This window comes from Mobula hypostoma, chromosome 17 (genome assembly GCF_963921235.1).
Source record: "Mobula hypostoma chromosome 17, sMobHyp1.1, whole genome shotgun sequence".
Taxonomy (NCBI): Eukaryota; Metazoa; Chordata; class Chondrichthyes; order Myliobatiformes; family Myliobatidae; genus Mobula; species Mobula hypostoma.
The window spans coordinates 69,517,491-69,538,856 of record NC_086113.1 but is presented as its reverse complement, the minus strand read 5'-3'; the positions used below and the strand labels follow the sequence as shown (position 1 = coordinate 69,538,856).

Sequence of the window (21,366 nt, the reverse complement as noted above, 5' to 3'; positions counted from 1 at the left end):
AGAGGGGTGTAAAGTGAGGGTAGAAGCAAAAAGTACTAAGGAGAAAAGTCAAAGTGGCAGGCTGACAAATCCAGATAAGCATTAAAAAGGGCCACTTTTCAACATAATTGTATAAGGGCTAAGAGAGTTGTAAAAGAGCGCCTGAAGGCTTTGTGTGTCAATGCAAGGAGCATTCATAAAAAGGTGGATGAATTGAAAGTGCAGATTGTTATTAATGATTATGATATAGTTGGGATCACAGAGACATGGCTCCAGGGTGACCAAGGTTGGGAGCTCAACGTTCAGGGATATTCAATATTCAGGAGGGATAGACATGAAGGAAGGGGAGGTGGGGTGGCGTTGCTGGTTAAAGAAGAGATTAACGCAATAGAAAGGAAGGACATAAGCCGGGGAGATGTGGAATCGATATGGGTAGAGCTGCGTAACACTAAGGGGCAGAAAACGCTGGTGGGAGTTGTGTACAGGCCACCTAACAGTAGTAGCGAGGTCGGAGATGGTATTAAACAGGAAATTAGAAATATGTGCAATAAAGGAACAGCAGTTATAATGGGTGACTTCAATCTACATGTAGATTGGGTGAACCAAATTGGTAAAGGTGCTGAGGAAGAGGATTTCTTGGAATGTATGCGGGATGGTTTTTTGAACCAACATGTCGAGGAACCAACTAGAGAGCAGGCTATTCTGGACTGGGTTTTGAGCAATGAGGAAGGGTTAATTAGCAATCTTGTCGTGAGAGGCCCCTTGGGTAAGAGTGACCATAATATGGTGGAATTCTTCATTAAGATGGAGAGTGACATAGTTAATTCAGAAACAAAGGTTCTGAACTTAAAGAGGGGTAACTTTGAAGGTATGAGACGTGAATTAGCTAAGATAGACTGGCAAATGACACTTAAAGGATTGACGGTGGATATGCAATGGCAAGCATTTAAAGGTTGCATGGATGAACTACAACAATTGTTCATCCCAGTTTGGCAAAAGAATAAATCAAGGAAGGTAGTGCACCCGTGGCTGACAAGAGAAATTAGGGATAGTATCAATTCCAAAGAAGTAGCATACAAATTAGCCAGAGAAAGTGGCTCACCTGAGGACTGGGAGAAATTCAGAGTTCAGCAGAGGAGGACAAAGGGCTTAATTAGGAAGGGGAAAAAAGATTATGAGAGAAAACTGGCAGGGAACATAAAAAATGACTGTAAAAGGTTTTATAGATATGTAAAAAGGAAAAGACTGGTAAAGACAAATGTAGGTCCCCTGCAGACAGAAACAGGTGAATTGATTATGGGGAGCAAGGACATGGCAGACCAATTGAATAATTACTTTGGTTCTGGCTTCAATAAGGAGGACATAAATAATCTTCCAGAAATAGTAGGGGACAGAGGGTCCAGTGAGATGGAGGAACTGAGGGAAATACATGTTAGTAGGGAAGTGGTGTTAGGTAAATTGAAGGGATTAAAGGCAGATAAATCCCCAGGGCCAGGTGGTCTGCATCCTAGAGTGCTTAAGGAAATAGCCCAAGAAATAGTGGATGCATTAGTGATAATTTTTCAAAACTCGTTAGATTCTGGACTAGTTCCTGAGGATTGGAGGGTGGCTAATGTAACCCCACTTTTTAAAAAAGGAGGGAGAGAGAAACCGGGGAATTATAGACCGGTTAGCCTAACGTCGGTGGTGGGGAAACTGCTGGAGTCAGTTATCAAAGATGTGATAACAGCACATTTGGAAAGCGGTGAAATCATCGGACAAAGTCAGCATGGATTTGTGAAAGGAAAATCATGTCTGACGAATCTCACAGAATTTTTTGAGGATGTAACTAGTAGAGTGGTGTCATATATTTGGATTTTCAAAAGGCTTTTGACAAGGTCCCACACAGGAGATTAGTGTGCAAACTTAAAGCACACGGTATTGGGGGTAAGGTATTGATGTGGATGGAGAATTGGTTAGCAGACAGGAAGCAAAGAGTGGGAATAAACAGGACCTTTTCAGAATGGCAGGCGGTGACTAGTGGGGTACCGCAAGGCTCAGTGCTGGGACCCCAGTTGTTTACAAAATATATTAATGACTTGGATGAGGGAATTAAATGCAGCATCTCCAAGTTTGCGGATGACACGAAGCTGGGTGGCAGTGTTAGCTGTGAGGAGGATGCTAAGAGGATGCAGAGTGACTTGGATAGGTTGGGTGAGTGGGCAAATTCATGGCAGATGCAATTTAATGTGGATAAATGTGAGGTTATCCACTTTGGTGGCAGAAACAGGAAAACAGATTATTATCTGAATGGTGGCGGATTAGGAAAAGGGGAGGTGCAACGAGACCTGGGTGTCATTATACACCAGTCATTGAAAGTGGGCATGCAAGTACAGCAGGTGGTGAAAAAGGCGAATGGTATGCTGGCATTTGTAGGGAGCAGGGAGGTACTACTGCAGTTGTACAAGGCCTTGGTGAGACCACATCTGGAGTATTGTGTGCAGTTTTGGTCCCCTAATCTGAGGAAAGACATCCTTGCCATAGAGGGAGTATAAAGAAGGTTCACCAGATTGATTCCTGGGATGGCAGGACTTTCATATGAAGAAAGACTGGATGAACTGGGTTTGTACTCGTTGGAATTTAGAAGATTGAGGGGGGGATCTGATTGAAACGTATAAAATCCTAAAGGGATTGGACAGGCTAGATGCAGAAAGATTGTTCCCGATGTTGGGGAAGTCCAGAACAAGGGGTCACAGTTTGAGGATAAAGGGGAAGCCTTTTAGGACCGAGATTAGGAAAAACTTCTTCACACAGAGAGTGGTGAATCTGTGGAATTCTCAGCCACAGGAAACAAGTTGAGGCCAGTTCATTGGCTATATTTAAGAGGGAGTTAGATAAGGCCCTTGTGGCTACGGGGATCAGGGGGTATGGCGGGAAGGCTGGGGCGGGGTTCTGAGTTGGATGATCAGCCATGATCATAATAAATGGCGGTGCAGGCTCGAAGGGCCGAATGGCCTACTCCTGCACCTATTTTCTATGTTTCTCTTTTCTATTCCCCTTGAAATAAATGCCAACATTTTGTTTGCCTTCTTTACCACAGACTCAACCTGTAAATTAAACTTCTGGGAGTCTTGCACGAGGACTCCGAACTCCCTTTGCACCTCTGATGTTTGTACCCTCTCTCCATTTTGCATTATTGTTCCTTTTACCAAAATCCATTATCACATTTCCAAAACTGTACTCCATCTGCCACTTTTTTGGCCATTCTTCCAATTAGTCCAAATTCTGCTGCAATCGCATTACTTCCTCAGCACTACCTACCACTCCACTTAGCTTTTTATCATCTGCAAACTTTGCCACAAAGCCATCAATTCCCTTATCTACACAAACAGGAGGAAATCTGCAGATGCTGGAATTTCAAGCAACACATATAAAAAATGCTGGTGATTGCAGCAGGCCAGGCAGCATCTATAGGAAGAGGTACAGTCGACGTTTCGGGCCGAGACCTTTCGTCAGGACTAACTGAAAGAAGAGCTAGTAAGAGATTTGAAACTGGGAGGGGGAGATCAGAAATGATAGGAGAAGACAGGAGGGGGAGGGATGGAGCTAAGAGCTGGAAAGTTGATTGGCAAAAGGTTTTTAAGGCTGGAGAAGGGAGAGGATCATGGGACTGGACACCTAGGGAGAAAGGGGGAGGAGGGGAACCCAGAGGATGGGCAAGGAGTTATAGTGAGAGGGACAGAGGGAGAAAAAGGATAGAGAGAGAAAATAGATAGATAAATAAATAAGGAATGGGGTATGAAGGGGAGGTGGGGCATTAACAGAAGTTAGAGAAGTCAATGTTCATGCCATCAAGTTGGAGGCTACCCAGATGGAATACAAGGTGCTGTTCCTCCTACCTGAGTGTGGCTTCATCTTGACAGTAGAGGAGGCCGTGGATAGACCTCTACCACCACTCTCCTCCACCTAGCGGAATTAGTCCTTACTCTTAATAATTTCTCTTTTGGCTCCTCCCACTTCCTCCAAACTAAAGGTGTAGCCATGGACACCTGTATGGCTGCTTCCTGCATGCATGCTGAGCTCGTTGATTTCATTAACTTTGCCTCCAACTTTCACCCTGCCCTCAAGTTTATCTGGTCCATTTCCAACACCTCCCTCCCCTTTCTTGATCTTTCTGTCTCTATCTCTGGAGACAACTTATCTACTGATGTCTACTATAAGCCTATGGACTCTCACAGCCACCTGGACTATTCCTCTTCCCACCGTCTCTTGCAAAAATGCTATCTCCTCACAATTCCTCCATCTCCGCCGCATCTGGTCTCAGGATGAGGCTTTTCATTCCAGGACGAAGGAGATGTCCTCTTTTTTCAAAGAAAGGAGCTTCCCTTCCTCCACCATCAACTCTGCTGTCAAACACATCTCTCCCATTTCACGCACTTCTGCTCTCACCACATCCTCCCGCCACCCCACTAGAAATAGGGCTTCCCATGTCCTCACCTACCACCCCACCAGCCTCCGGGTCCAACATATAATTCTCCGTAACTTCCGCCACCTCCAACGGAATCCCACCACTAAGCACATCTTTCCCTCCCCCACCCTGCTTTCCGCAGGGATGGCTCCCTACGCATCTCCCTTGTCCATTCGTTCCTCCCCCCCCCCATCCCTTCCCACCGATCTCCCTCCCAGCACTTATCCTTGTAAGCAGAACAAGTGCTACACATGCCCTTACACTTCCTCCCTCACCACCATTCAGGGCCCCAAACAGTCCTTCCAGGTGAGGCGACACTTCACCTGTATGTCAGCTGGGGTGATATACTGCATCCGGTGCTCCCGATGTGGCCTTCTATATATTGGTGAGACCCAACGCAGACTGGGAGACCGCTTTGCTGAACACCTACGCTCTGTCCGACAGAGAAAGCAGGATCTACCAATGGCAAACACTTTAATTCCATGTTCCATTCCCATTCTGATATGTCTATCCACGGACTCCTCTACTGTAAAGATGAAGCCACACTCAGGTTGGAGGAACAATACCTTATATTCCATCTGGGTGGCCTCCAACGTGACGGCATGAACATTGACTTCTCTAACTTCCGTTAATGCCCCACCTCCCCTTTGTACCCCATCCCTTATTTATTTATTTTTCTTTCCCCCTTCCCCCTCCTGTTTTTTCTCCCTCTGTCCCTCTCACTATAACTCCTTGCCCATCCTCTGGGCTTCCCCCCTCCCCCTTTCTTTCTCTCTGGGCCTCCTGTCCCATGATCTTCTCATATCCCTTTTGCCAATCAACTTTCCAGCTCCTAGCTCCATCCCTCCCCCTCCTGTCTTCTCCTATCATTTCGGATCTCCCTCTTCCCCTCCCCCTCTCAAATCTCTTACTTTCTCTTTTCAGTTAGTCCTGATGAAAGGTCTCGGTCCGAAACGTCGAGTGTACCTCTTCCTATAGATGCTGCCTGGCCTGCTGCGTTCACCAGCACTTTTTATGTGAATTCCCTTATCTAAATCATTAACAAACGATGTGAAAAGTAGCAGTCCCAATACCGACTGAGGAACACCACTTGTCAATGGAGCCAACCAGAAACGGCCCCCTTTATTCCCACCCGCTGCACCCTTCCAGCCATTTCTCTATCCGTGCCAGTATATTTCCAATAACACCATAGGATTTTATCTTCTTAAACAGCCTCGTGTGAGACACCTTATCAAATACCTTCTGAAAATCTGAGTAAGTGAGACCCATTGCCTCTCCTTTGCCCACCCTGGTTATTACTCCCTTTAAGAATTCAAACAGATTTGTCAGGCAAGATTTCCCTTTACAGAAACCACGCTGACTGGCTTATTTTAAAATTAGTCTCCAAGTACCCCGAAATAGACTCCAACACTTCCCCAACCAGAGGTTAGGCTAACTGGGTACTCCAGTTGGCCTATAATTTCCTCTTGTCTTCCTCCTTTTTTAAAGAGTGGAGTGACATAAGCAATCTTCAGTCCTCAGGGATCATGCCAGAATCAAGTGATTCTTGAAGATAATGGCCAATGCATCCATTATCTCTTCAGCAACCTCTCTCAGGACTCTGGGATGTAGTCCATCTGGTCCAGTTGACTTATCCACCTTAAGACCTTTGAGTTTGCCTAGCACTTTTTCCTTTGTAATAGCAATAGCACTCATTCCTGCTCCCTGGCGTTCACGGATGTCTGGCACACAGCTAGTGTCTTTCACAGTGAAGACAAAGTACCCATTAAGTTTATCCGCCATTTCTTTGTCCCCCATTTCTACCTCACCAGCATCATTTTCCAGTGGTCCAATATCAACTCTCACCTCCCTTTTATTTTTTATATAACTGAAAAAACTTTAGTCTCCTGCTTTTAAAGTGGCTACCGAATGTGTTTATAGAAAGCCTTGGGATTTACAACAATTTAAATGATATTTCATCTTCCCTTTTTGCCCTTCTAATTTTCTATTTTATTTTCCTACTCTCCCCATATTGCTCATTGAACTTTGCTGTTTTCAATTACATGCATCCTTTATTCCATCATCAACTCCTCCATTGGGTTCCTAATCTTGCCATCCTTGCATTTCACCCTCATAGGAACACATTTGCCAGAGTTGTTACCATTTCCTTTCAAAAGGCTTCCACTTATTGGAAATATTACCCACAAGCTCCTTTGCCAAGTCTGAATTTAGGTTTTTGAAATCAACTTCTCTCAATTTCAGACCTCAACATACAGCTTCTTACCTCTTCCTAATACTAACTTCAGAAATTCCACCAAATCCAAACTCTTCACAACACATTCCCTGGTCAATAGTGGGAAAGTTAAAATCCCCCACAAGAACCTTGTTGCTTTTACACCTTCATTCATTGTCTACATGTATGCTTCTCTAACACCTGCCACCTGCTGGTGAACCTTTAATAGAAATGAAGCAAACTGATCATTTGTTTGTTATTTCTAAGTTCTACCCATGTAGCAGTGCTCAATGGAATACATCCACCCCAAGTAAATCAGAGATTGTTTCCTTTATCATCTTTGCAACACACCTTCCACTTTTACCTTCCTAACTACGAAACTTCTGAAACATTGCAAAAGCATACAATTTCCTCACTAGAAAGCTTTAAGTGTTTAAAATGTGTGTACATACCCAACATTGTAAATGTCTTCCCTGAACCAGTTTGTCCACTAGGAAAAAGAAACAGCGTTAGTAAGTTCCTCCGCAATCAGACAGCTGTAGGGGAATAAATGAGTGAATTTTGATGACATTTAGTTACCTTTCTGAAGAGCAGTGAATATCACTAACTTAAATAACCTTCAATATCATTTTTTATCCAAGAATTTATCTACCATTATAAACATAAAAATTATATGTTGTGAGAAGTCAAACTAAACTGTCAGAGGAAAAAAAAAGGAATGCAAAAAAAAAACTTCCGGAGGTTACTAAGGTAGAGCAAAGACGAGGAAGGGCTCTGTGCTGAAGAAACTCAAAGGGCTCAGCAGCGCCTGTGGGAGGAGCGGAACCATTGACATTAACAGATTTTTTTTGTAAGGACATGTTTCTAGTGCCAGCAGAAGGTAGGAGCAAGTAGCATTTTCAAAGTTGTTTCTCCAGGTACAAAAGGGAAGCAGACTCTCATGAAACAGCTACATTTGAGCTGCAAGTGTTGTGGTTGAATACAAGTAATAGTGTTATAGAGCAATACCACATGGATACAGGCCCATCAAGTCCATGTCCAACCAGCCAATCCCAGTTTCCTGCATTTGGCCAATATCGCTCTAGGCACTCAACTTCCTGTGAATATCCAAGAGCTTTATAACTGATACTATACTTCAATTACTTCTTGGTTACTCCAAAGAATTTTTAAGGATTTGTCAAGCACGACTTTATGAACAAAGCTATCCTCCTAGGTTATTACTATCCAAACATTGGGTGATTTAATGCTGGCTTTGGTTTCAGGAGGCAGGCAAGTTTTCCTTAGGATTACCCTCCCTGTTAAGAGTTCTGGAATAAATCATCAAATTATTTTATTCTTGCCACAGATACCAAGGTACAGTGAACATTTTGCTTGCATATCGTTTATGCAGATCAAAGAGAATGTGCGATGCAGGTAGACAATAAAGTCATAACATGGTAGATTGTAAGGCCAACAGTCAATCTTATTATTTAGTCTTATAATAGCAGGGCAGAAGCTGTCCTTGAACCTGGCGGTACATTCTTTCAGGCTTTTATATCTTCTACCCAATGGGAGAGGGCAGAAGGAAGAATGTCTGAAGTGGCTGGGGCCTTTGATTATACCGGCAGCTGGAAGTGTCAAGAGTCCATGGCTGTTTCCAGAATGAGATAGACTATGTCCACAACTCTCTGCACTCACAGACAGTGCAGTTGCCATACCAACAGTACGGTCAAGAGGGACATGCTAAATACATTAGACTACTGAGAAAGTAGGGGCACTGTTGACCTTCCTTGGCCCAGGCATAAACATGGTTGAATCAAAACAGGCTATTGGCAGGTTCACATTTGAAGCTCTCAGCCCTTTCAACCTCAACACCATTTATGCAAACAGGAGCATATGCAAAGCACATCCCCCTTTTCCTGAAGTCAATGATCAACTCTGTTTTGCTAATATTAATGAAAAGGCTGTTGTCATAATATTGTGTCCCTAGGCTCTCTATCTCGTTCCTGTATTCTAATTCTAATAACTCCCTCTTAAACATAGCCAATGAACTGGCCTCAACAGTTTGCTGTGGCAGAGAATTCCACAGATTCACCACTCTCTGTGTGAAGAAGTTTTTCCTAATCTCGGTCCTAAAAGGCTTCCCCTTTATCCTCAAACTGTGACCCCTCGTTCTGGACTTCCCCAACATCGGGAACAATCTTCCTGCATCTAGCCTGTCCAATCCCTTTAGGATCTTATACGTTTCAATCAGATCCCCCCTCAATCTTCTAAATTCCAACGAGTACAAGCCCAGTTCATCCAGTCTTTCTTCATATGAAAGTCCTGCCATCCCAGGAATCAATCTGGTGAACCTTCTTTGTACTCCCTCTATGGCAAAGATGTCTTTCCTCAGATTAGGGGACCAAAACTGCACACAATACTCCAGGTGTGGTCTCACCAAGGCCTTGTACAACTGCAGTAGTACCTCCCTGCTCCTGTACTCGAATCCTCTCGCTATAAATGCCAGCATACCATTCGCCTTTTTCACCGCCTGCTGTACCTGCATGCCCACTTTCAATGACTGGTGTATAATGACACCCAGGTCTCGTTGCACCTCCCCTTTTCCTAATCGGCCACCATTCAGATAATAATCTGTTTTCCTATTTTTGCCACCAAAGTGGATAACTTCACATTTATCCACATTAAATTGCATCTGCCATGAGTTTGCCCACTCACCCAACCTATCCAAGTCACCCTGCATCCTCTTAGCATCCTCCTCACTGCTAACACTGCCGCCCAGCTTCGTGTCATTGGCAAACTTGGAGATGCTGCATTTAATTCCCTCATCCAAGTCAATATATATTGTAAACAACTGGGGTCCCAGCACTGAGCCTTGCGGTACCCCACTAGTCACCGCCTGCCATTCTGAAAAGGTCCCGTTTATTCCCACTCTTTGCTTCCTGTCTGCTAACCAATTCTCCACCCACACCAATACCTTACCCCCAATACCGTGTGCTTTAAGTTTGCACACTAATCTCCTGTGTGGGACCTTGTCAAAAGCCTTTTGAAAATCCAAATATACCACATCCACTGGTTCTCCCCTATCCACTCTACTAGTTACATCCTCAAAAAATTCTATGAGATTCGTCAGACATGATTTTCCTTTCACAAATCCATGCTGACTTTGTCCGATCATTTCTCCGCTTTCCAAATGTGCTGCTATCGACTCCAGCAGTTTCCCCACCACCGACGTTCGGCTAACCGGTCTATAATTCCCCGGTTTCTCTCTCCCTCCTTTTTTAAAAATTGGGGTTACATTAGCCACCCTCCAATCCTCAGGAACTAGTCCAGAATCTAACGAGTTTTGAAAAATTATCACTAATGCATCCACTATTTCTTGGGCTACTTCCTTAAGCACTCTAGGATGCAGACCATCTGGCCCTGGGGATTTATCTGCCTTCAATCCCTTCAATTTACCTAACACCACTTCCCTACTAACATGTATTTCACTCAGTTCCTCCATCTCACTGGACCCTCTGTCCTTTACTATTTCTGGAAGATTATTTATGTCCTCCTTAGTGAAGACAGAACCAAAGTAATTATTCAATTGGTCTGCCATGTCCTTGCTCCCCATAATCAATTCACCTGTTTCTGTCTGCAGGGGACCTACATTTGTCTTTACCAGTCTTTTCCTTTTTACATATCTATAAAAGCTTTTACAGTCCGTTTTTATGTTCTCTGCCAGTTTTCTCTCATAATCTTTTTTCCCCTTCCTAATTAAGCCCTTTGTCCTCCTCTGCTGAACTCTGAATTTCTCCCAGTCCTCAGGTGAGCCACTTTCTCTGGCTAATTTGTATGCTACTTCTTTGGAATTGATACTATCCCTAATTTCTCTTGTCAGCCACGGGTGCACTACCTTCCTTGATTTATTCTTTTGCCAAACTGGGATGAACAATTGTTGTAGTTCATCCATGCAACCTATAAATGCTTGCCATTGCATATCCACCGTCAATCCTTTAAGTGTCATTTGCCAGTCTATCTTAGCTAATTCACGTCTCATACCTTCAAAGTTCCCCTTCTTTAAGTTCAGAACCTTTGTTTCTGAATTAACTATGTCACTCTCCATATTAATGAAGAATTCCACCATATTATGGTCACTCTTACCCAAGGGGCCTCTCACGACAAGATCGCTAATTAACCCTTCCTCATTGCTCAAAACCCAGTCCAGAATAGCCTGCTCTCTAGTTGGTTCCTCGACATGTTGGTTCAAAAAACCATCCCGCATACATTCCAAGAAATCCTCTTCCTCAGCACCTTTACCAATTTGGTTCACCCAGTCTACATGTAGATTGAAGTCATCCATTATAACTGCTGTTCCTTTATTGCACACATTTCTAATTTCCTGTTTAATACCATCTCCGACCTCACTACTACTGTTACTACTACCTCACTGATACGATAGGGTCTTTTAAGAGACTGCTGGATAGGTAGATGGAGTTTAGAAAAATAGAGGGCTATGTGTAACCCTAGGTAACTTCTAAATTAAGTACGTGTTTGGCACAGCATTATGGGCCACAGGGCCTGTATTGTGCTGCAGGTTTCCTATGATCTCTATGTTTCTATGTTGTCATTATTTCAGATGGGCCCCACTGCGTAAGTATCAGCTGCATGCTAGTAGATGGAGTTAGAGCAAAATCTGGCCATGCAGTTGAGTGTACAGGGAGCAGAGAAGGAAGCTGAAGACACAGCCTTGTTGGAGCACCAGTGTTGAAGATCATGGCAGAGGAGTTGCTACCTCTCATTACTAGTCTTTCAGGAAGTTAAGGATCCAGCTGAAGAGGGAAGGATTGAGTCTCAAGTTTAGGACTTTGCAATTGACTTTGCTTGGAATTATAATATTGAAGACAGGGTTGCAGTTAATAAACAATAGACTTATAATAAATGTCTTTACTGTCCAGATGCTGCAGAAATGAATACAAGGCCATGGAGATTGCATCTGCTGCAGACCTGTTACTGCAGAAGGGTGGAGTTAATGCATGCCTGCCCAGCCTATTGAGGTAATTCATGATGGCCTATATCAAAACCACCCAGCGCTAGTCATACAGGCACATTACCAGGATGACTTTTTACCAGTAGTCTCCTTAAAGAAGGTGGGAGGTTAAAAATATCTGCAGATACCCCTATCAGCTGATCAGCAGGGTATCTATGGACACAGCCAGAATGATAGTTTGAACAGTGGCATGCTCCTCCTTCAGCACGTGGGATATCCTTGGTGACCTTGGTCAGCAGTAAGAAATGCAGCCAGCTACAGCTCCCAACGGCTGCAATAAGGAACTGGAACTAGAGCTGTACATTTAGGATAGTCTGACATGCTGTGAACATGGCAAATAAGAGGTTTAGTGATGTGGTCACACCCAAGATGTAGGCAGTCGACAGTTAAATAACTGCCAGGAAAGGTAGCGGGTGCAGAAAGAGTGCAGGATTTGCAGGATGCTGGCCGTTCCTGACAGCAACAAATATAGTGGAGCTACCATGGTGCTAGAGAGCAACTTCTTTCAGCTCATCTGTGGAAGCAGCTTAATTTCTACCTTTATGTCTCTCTTCAGCTTTTCAAGGTGGATGAGGTCCTGTCGAAGACCCTGACCTACAGGTAAACTCAAACTTCAGTTCTTTACGAGGTTGGTTCCCGCGTCTGAGGTTCACCAACCAGCCATTTTTCAATATCCCAAGGATGCAGTCTAGAAGATGAGTGTGCCTTTGGGATTCTGAGGCCTTGTGACCCTGGAGATGAGCAAATTCCAAGCTGGTGCTGCCAAATGAAGCATCGTAGGAGAAAACAGAACATCGGGAACAGTGGATCAGCTGTCAGAGGGCTCTGTACTCTGATCACTCTTTTTTCTCATCGGTTGGGGGAGAGTTTGTTGCCAATTCTCGAGTTGGATAACTTGGGACAAAAAAGCCATGAGGCAGACTTTAACACTCTAAATCAGCAAGTGTGTTTTTTGTCGTGTTAGTCTCCCCCTTATTGTATGACCCCTGTTGGGGATTAAGTGCAGGAGAGAGGGAGGATCGATGGTTGTGTGTGGGGGGAGTAGGGGGGCTTTGGAACTTTAATGTTTTTACTGTCACTCATTCTTTGGGGTACTCTTCTGTTTTTTTTGGATGTCTGCAAAGAAGAATAATTTCAGGTTGCATATTGTATACATTATGTATACAATATGTAATTATGCATATTATGTATTCATCTGTTATTAAATGGAACTTTTGAGCCCTTTGAATACTGCTAACCTGTTAGGACATAGCAGCAGTCAGCTCAGCTGGGTGAAAACATCAACCCAGAGAGTAAAGTCAGGCAGAGAAATAGTATTAAGTGACTTGACAGGGAGTTGGAGAGCAGATTCTGTGGCTGTAAAAGAGAGAACAGGATGGTGTATTGCCCTCTGGCTGCCAGGTCAGGAATGTCTCAGAACAGATGCAGAACATTTTCAGGGGGAAGGGTAAGCAGCCAAAGGCCATGGAGCACACTGGCCCCAACAACATAGGTTAAAAAAACTCCTGCACAGTGAGTTTGGTAGTTACAAGAGGATAAAAAGTACTACTTCGAAGGTAGCAATTTCTGGATTATAGGGCAGCAGATGAAAGAAATGAATAGCTGAAGGACGATTGCAGGGGCAGGGTTTCAGAGTTAGGTTGCACCTATCCAGACACGCCAGTTCAAAACAGAGTCCCACACCAGCCACCAGTTGTGGTAGTGTTTATGTATTACAACAGCACTTACCTTCCCAATGAGCTTATTGCATTCCATGCATCTTGCTGAACCCAAATCACATCTGGCTCAGATGGCCGTGTTCTTAAATTCCGCTAGTCAGCTGATGGAGATATTTGTGACAGTTTTAACCTCTTCCTGTTTCAATCTTAGGTGCCAACTTGCTTTAGGAAGACAATGCCCACAGTACACAAGAAAGACAAGGTAATGCACTTTAATGAGCTGAGAGGCTCTCACATCCAGATGCCTCATGGCTTGGTATGGTAATTGCTCTGTCCATGATTGAAAGAAACTACAGAGCTGTAAACACATCACAGAAGCCTGTTCCAGAGACTGTGTTCACACTTCGCTGCTTTGATAAAGTAGCTGACATAACTACAGATCCACCCACCCTGGAATTCTGTTTTTCTCCCCCTTCATCAGGCAAAGAAACTGAAAACTGAAAGCATATGCTAAAAGGCTCAATGACAGCTTCTATCCCACTGTGAAATTACTACTGAACAATTTTACAAACTAAATTTTAGACCTCACAATCTACCTTGTTGTGACCTTGCACCTTACTGTCTGTCTGCACTTTCGCTGCTGCTAGTTGGTGTCTAATCTATTTTAGCAAGAGCACCAAATCAGAAAGTGCCAGTATTGAGAGGAAGGTGCATATTGCATTCAATAGTCTGTAAGGAAGACAGACGGAAACAAAGTAATGGACATAATGGAACAGACAGATTGAGTGCATTTATTTTAATGCTAGGAGTATTAAGGGAAACTATGATGAACTTGAATCATATGAATCAGAACATGGAATATTCCAGGCTTTCGATATTTTGGAAAAGAGAGAGGGAGTAAGTGCAGGCAGAGGGAAGGGGGTGGGAGGATGTTGGAGCTATGCTATTAATCCAAGACAATATCAAGGTTGCACTCAGAGAGGACATGGGGGGGGGTGGGGGCTGATCCACTGACTCTATATGGGTAGAACTCAAAAATTAGACTGATCCAATCACTCGAAAAGGACTATACGACAAATAACACCCCCCCACCAATAGTCATGGAACATTGAGAAAAATTAGACCAATCCAATCAGTCCAAAAGGACCGTACGACAAACAACACCCCCCCTCCCCAAAAGTCATGGGACATTGAGAAGCAGGAAGGAGGGTACAGAGAAAGTGTAACAAGCAAATGTACTGTACTGGGCTTGGTTTTGGTAAATGAGCCTAGTCAAACAAATTGCCTTTCAGTGACAGAACATTCAGGAAACAATGACCAATGATAGTTATAGAAAACTCTGGACCTGGGAGGAATGTATTAACTTAGAGCATGGCAAATTATGAATGTATTAGGCAGAAAATGGGGACAGTTAATTGGAAACAGAAGTCCACGTCTGAAATGTACAGGATGTTAAAAAGACCAACTGCACATACAGGATAGGTATGTTCCAGTAAGAAGGAAAAGGATGGCAAGATAAGGAAACTTGCATTTTGAGAGAGGTGGTGAATTTAGTCAAGAAAAAGGATGTATAAGCACAGTTTAGGAAGCTAAAAATCAGATTGAGTCTCTGAGAATTATAAGGCTAGAAAATAATCAAGCGGGGAATTAGGAGAACCAGGAGAGGCCACGAAAGGTTATTGATGGTGGGATTAGGAGCACAAACCAATTGATGTACCAGTACGTTTAAGATGGAAGAGGAACCCCATGTGGTCACAAGGAAAATATGCAAACTCTACACAAGCAGCACGAGTTTAGAACTGAACCAAGTCCCTGGATCAGAGTTACCAGCGTCAACTGCTTCATTACCTACATATGTACCATGATAAAAGTTCAATGTCACTTACTATGCAAATATGGTACCATTGTATCCATTCATACAGGACTCAATAATGCCTCGGCCAACAGTTGAAAAAACTGATTCCTACAAAATGAATAGGAAAAATCCACATCAAGTTTGTGATTATTTGGATCTTCTTGTAATACTGCATTTGAGAGAAAGGTGAACCAACCGACTTCATCATCACAAAACTTATTCTACAAAAAGGGTGATCTAGCATTATCAAATTTTGTTTTTAAACTATGATTTATTTAATTACTACTTTTCCAGTGTTAAGTCAGACTTTATAATTCACCAGCTGTAATAGGCTAAAAGTCATTAGGTTTCATAAATTACCAATGTTTTTATATTAAGTACTTAATATAAAAAGAGCCATTGCTACAAAGAGAACATTAGCAATTAAACAAGCTAGGATTGCAACCTTCAGACTGGAGATTAGAAGAGCAAGAATGATTTGACGGACAAAAATACACAGAACGTGTTAAATGGAATACCCATGGAAACATTTTCTCCTGTAGGAGAATCTAGACCAAGCGTTTTAAAAAAATGTTCCATTTAAGACAAGTATTGGGCACTTTTCCTGAATGTTGCATGACTCTGGAACTCCTCAAAACAGAGTCTATTTTTTTTTGAAAGGACATTTAGTTAGATACTTAATAGGAAAGGAATGAACACGAGAGACACAATGCTGAGCCAAGTTCATAATCAGATCAGCAATGAACTTGTTAAATGGCAGAGTAGGCTTGAGGACAAGTAACTCACATTCCCACTTGGAATTGTCTCACCAAGAAAACAATCCTTCACATTTTACAAGTTCAAAGCAGTGTGGACAAATTTTTCAGCATATATATATTTTTAATTTATAACCTAATAGACAAGGAAAGGAAGAGTACCTCCAAAATATTTCTGCAAAAAGAAAAAGTGTTGCAAAACAAAATGCAAAAGCTATAATCCAAAAAAAAATCAAAGCATGCTGAAGGTACCTAGCAGGTCATCTACTTTCTGTAGAGAGAAAAAAAAACATTCAGGGTCAATAACCTTTCATCAAAAAGTTCCACAAAAGATTATTTTGCAAAATCAAAATCATACAAGACTTTGGGTGATTTGGCTTGAGTTAAGAAATTTGGCAGTGGGATGCAGTATGGATTTGCACCTGTGGCCCCAGCTATCAAAATAAATACCCATAACTTGGATTTGATTGACTTAAATACAGCATTTCTAAATTTGAAGACCACTCCATGCTGGGAAGAACTAAGAGCTGTGAGGTGGATGGAAAAAGACTAACAGTAAATGTTATTTAGACAAATTGGGCAAGTACATGGCAGATGCTATTTATTGTGAATAAACACAGTTCTGAAAACCAAAGACAGCTTCTTGAGATTGGAATAGATTGAGAAAAGGAGGACTGCAATGAAATCCAAGAGTCTGAGCACACCAGTCACTGAACACAACAGTTCAAGAACAGCAATCAAGAAAGCAAATCACATTGTAAGAGGTATTGAATACAGGAGCAAAGGCAACTGGATTTTTGGACTTATCTGACAATGCCATGAAATATTACTTTACTGGTTTATGGAATGGCAGGCCCATATACATTGGAGTTTATAAGAATGAGGAGAACGCAAATCTACAAAATTTGAACAAGACTTAACAGAATAGGTTAGTTTCTATGACAGAAGCCAGGAGGCTGATGAACAGCCTCATCCAAAACATCACCTGTTCATTTCCCTCCATAGACTCAGCCAGATGTGCTGAATTTCTCCAGCATTTATGTGCGTTGGTCAAGATTTCCAGCATCTGCAGTCTTCTTATGTCTAAAAATTACAGGGGTTGAGCTATTCTTTGAGGAGGTTGGTTGGTTGGAAGAAGAGAACAAGAACCCCTTTATGATTCTGAATGGAAGAAGATGGTGCCAGTGAACAAGGCGACCAAGGGCAACATCCTCCAAGCAAGTCATAAAACTACTTCTTTGTCTTCTAAATGTGGTTCTCTACCGTTGGAGCCCGTGAACGGCTTTTTGCCGATGCGTTTTCAGGGCAATTGAGCAATCGGGCATGACTCCATTTCTTACCGATTAAATCTTCGAGAAAGACTGAAATTGAGGTGAGTGTAGGAGGCTAGGGGAGGTTCAGCGCCATCTACCAGCCTCTCGCTTGCTGCTCTCAGAGGAAAATGTCTGTGTGTGACAGTCTCTCTTCTCCTGTCTCACTTGCTGCTCCCAGAGGAAAGTCCCTGCTTTCAAATTCATTTATTCTTTCATTCTCTCTCTCCCTCTCCCTCCTGTTGAAGGATGGTGCAGGAGTCCTGGGTCCTGGACAAGGTTTAGTTGATGCTGTGGTGGATTAGACTCTGTAGGTCACATTGTGATGTGTTTCTAGTTGCTTCTTTTTGTTGCTATTTTGTGCGATTTTGATCAAAGCAGTGCAGATAACAATTGACACAGGGCTAGATTGAACGAGAACTGAGCTGAAAATGAACATGCCTGAACACTTTCGAAGACTTTTGTGGACTGGTGTTTTATATTCTGAGTTTTTGGATTGTTCCCTTTTGCTGAATGTGCTTTATTTTAGGCGTGCTGTAGGGTCTGATGGTTTTCTTTGAACAAATCCCCAGTTTTTCTTTGTTTCGTGGCTGTCTGTGGGAAGACGCATACATACCTTGATAATAAATATACTTTTAACGGAAGGGAAGGGGACAAGAGCAAAACTGAAGGAAATGGAACGTGCTATTAATACCCTTACCAAGATAGATAGGCAAACAGCTTTCTTCTTCCTTAACTATGCCAGAAGCACTGATGTGGAAAGTGTCAACAGAACGAATGCAATGAAGCCAGAGGTAGAAAGAAACGGGTTCTCTGGGATACACTGAGGACAGTGCAGTCTATAGATATTGGAGAGGAGAAATCAGCAAGCTATGCAGTTGGAGGACGAGGAGGCTGAAGGGTACAGAAGATCTCCAGAGGAAGAAAGATCAATAATTGTTTGGAAGATAATGGCCTAATGTTCAGCAGTGTGACTATGATCAAGGGGCAGTGAGAGGAGGAACAAAATCGGGGTTTAGCTCTGCTGGTACATGTCAAGTCCATTATGACAATGCCCCTTTCTGCAGGATTGATGAGTCTTCACTAACAACTCAACACCGAGTCTAACACCATTTTTAATCTCTCCCTCTTCCAGCGCAAAATGCCTTCCTATTTCAAATTATCCACCATTGTCCATGCACCAAAAAGACCAAGGTAACATGCCTGAACGACTGGCGTCCTGTAGCACTCACCTCAATAAGCAAATGCTTTGAGAGGGTGGTCAAGGAACACCTCTGTAGTTTGCTACCACCCAAACGGGACCCCCTACAATTCACCGACTGACACAAGCAATCAACAGACGACACAATAGCCACTGCTCTACATACCGTGCTTACACATCTGGAGAAGAAGGATGCTTATGTGAGAATGCTGTCCTTGGACTACAGTTCAGCATTCAACACCATAATTCCATCCAGGCTCGACAGGAAGCTCAGAGACCTCAGCCTTGACCTTGCCTTGTGCAGCTGGATCCTGGACTGTCAGATTGCCATCAGGGTGGTAAGAGTGGGCTCCCTCACCTCTACCCCTCTGACCCTCAACATAGGTGCCCCTCAAGGCTGTGTACTAGGTCCCCTCCATTACTTGCAGTATACTCACAACTGTATCGCCACCCACAGCGCTAATCTGCTAATTAAATTTGCCAACAACACTACATTGATCGGCCTAACCTCAAACAATAACCAAATGGTCTACAGGGAAGACGTCATCTCTCTGACACAGTGGTGTCAAGAAAACAACCTCTCAAATGTTGCAAACACAAAGGAGCTGGTTGTGGATCACAGGAGAAATGGAGACAGGTTAACCCCTATTGACATCAATGGATCTGGGGTTCAGCGGGTAAACAGCTTTAAGTTCTTCGGTATCCACAGCACCGAGGACCTCACGTGGTCTGTACACACCAGCTGTGTGGTGAAAAAGGCACAACAGTGTCTATTTCACCTCAGACGATTGACTAAGTTTGGTATGGGCCCCCAAGTCCTAAGAACTTTCTACAGGGGCACAACTGAGAGCATCCTGACTGGCTGCATCACTGCCTGGTATGGGAGCTGTACCTCCCTTAATGGCAGGACTCTGCAGAGAGTGGTGTGGACAGCCCAGCGTGTCTGTAGTTGTGAACTTCCCATGATTCAGGACATTTACAAAGACAGGTGTGAAAAAGGGCCTGAAGGATCTTTGGGGACCCCAGTCACCCCAACCAATCTATTCCAGCTGCTACCATTCGGGAAACGGTACCACAGCACAAAAGCCAGGAACCAACAGGCTCCGGGACAGCTTCTTCCACCAGGCCATCAAACTGATTAACTCACGCTGACTTGAGTGCAGTTCTATGTTATATTGACTGTTCTATTTATTATAAATTACTATGATTGCACATTTAGATGGAGACATATCATAATGATTTTTACTCCTCATGTACGAGAAGGATGTAAGAAATAAAGTCAATTCGATTCAACTGTTTCACAATTCAGGGATATTCTCTGTCCAGCTGATTATTTCCCGGAGTTTGGTGTTTTACCTAAAATTAGGGCGAGAGCTGAACAGGGCAGGTGGATCGATAATTTAAGCAGTCATGTGCCACCAACAGGATCAGAATCACAGAAACCTACAGCACAGAAACGTGTCCAACAGTCCACTGAGTATGTGCCAAACCATTTAAGACCATAAGACACAGCAGAATTCGGCCATTCAGCCCATCGAGTCTGTCCCGCTATTCCATCACTGCTGAGCCAGAATCCCACTCAAACTTAAATCTCGCCTGACAAATCCGTTGAAATTCCTTCAAGTCAAGTTTATTGTCATTATGTCGCGATACACGTATATCGTCAAATGAGACAATGTTTCTCTGAACCGGGGTGTAAAGCATAGTAGTACACATAACATACAATAACCTAGGCAATGATAAAATCTACAAATTAATTATGCATAAATAAACAAAGTAAAGTGCACAAATTAAATATTGTAAAGTACAGAACAGATTAACCGGGGACACTTCAAAAGCAATGTGGCAGGGAGTTCAGATGTCTAATGGCCTGAGGGAAGCAACTGTTTCCCCTGCTGACCGTTCTTGTTTTTATGCATTGGAATCTCCTGCCTGATGATAGAAAGTCAAAGAGGATGCTGGATGGATCCTTGATTATACTATAGACCCTGCTCCTGATAAATGACCTAGATGGAGAAGATAGAAGATCAGGGGGTGGGGTGGGGGGGGGTGCAGATTGTCGCTTCCCTCAATCTCCTTACGAAGTAGATGCGCTGCTGAAGTCCACAATGATTTCCTTGGTCTTCCCCATGTTCAGGCTTGGGTTGTTCTTCTCACACCAGCCCACCAGCCGCTCTACTTCTCCACTGCTACATATTCGCAAACTTGATGACATGGTTTGAGCTTAATCCTAGATACAGTCATACATCAGCAGTGCAAACAGCAGTGGGCTGAGCACACAGCCCTGGTAAGTGCCTGTGCTCAGCGTAATGGGACTAGAGACATTGCTGCTTACATGGACTGACTGTGGCCTTTCTGTTAAGAAGTCCAGGATCTCGTTACAGAGGGAGGTATTGAGACACAGTGAGGACAGTTTCCCCACCAGTTTCTGGAATCTGATGGTGTTAAGTGCCATCTTTGAAGAAGTAACAAGCAGGATAGACAAAGGAGACTTGGTGAATGTTGTGTACTTGGATTTTCAGAAGGCCTTTGACATGAGGCTGCTTGATAAGAGCCCATGGTATTACAGGAAAGATACCAGCATGGATAGAGTATTGACTGATTGGCAGGAGCAAAGAGTGGTAATAAAGGGAGCCTTTTCTGGTTGGCTGCCAGTGACTGGTGATGTTTCAGATGGATCTGTATTAGGACAGCATCTTTTCACATTATATGGCAATGATTTGGATGATGGAATTGATGGCTTTGTGGCCACATTTACAGATGATATAAAGATAGGAAAGGGCAGGTAGTTTTGAGGAAGCAGGGAGGCTAAAGAATAGCTTATACAAGTTAGGAGAATGGGCAAAGAAGTGGCAGATGGAATAGTGTCAAAAAGTGTATGGTCATGCACTTTGGTAGAAGGAATAAAAACGTAGAGTACTTTCTAAACTAGGAGAAA

At 43.2% G+C, this 21,366-nt stretch overlaps 1 protein-coding gene across 1 annotated transcript in view; it reads right to left on the bottom strand.

The window, feature by feature from the left end:
• kif15 (kinesin family member 15) overlaps nucleotides 1-21,366 on the bottom strand; it is a 182,808-nt gene that overhangs the window by 155,007 nt on the left and 6,435 nt on the right. Inside the window, exons 4-5 of the mRNA XM_063070099.1 lie at nucleotides 15,194-15,270; nucleotides 7,091-7,128 (exon numbers count right to left, since the gene is read on the bottom strand). Coding sequence (XP_062926169.1) covers nucleotides 7,091-7,128; nucleotides 15,194-15,270 — 115 coding nt within the window. The remainder of the gene's footprint in view (nucleotides 1-7,090; nucleotides 7,129-15,193; nucleotides 15,271-21,366) is intronic.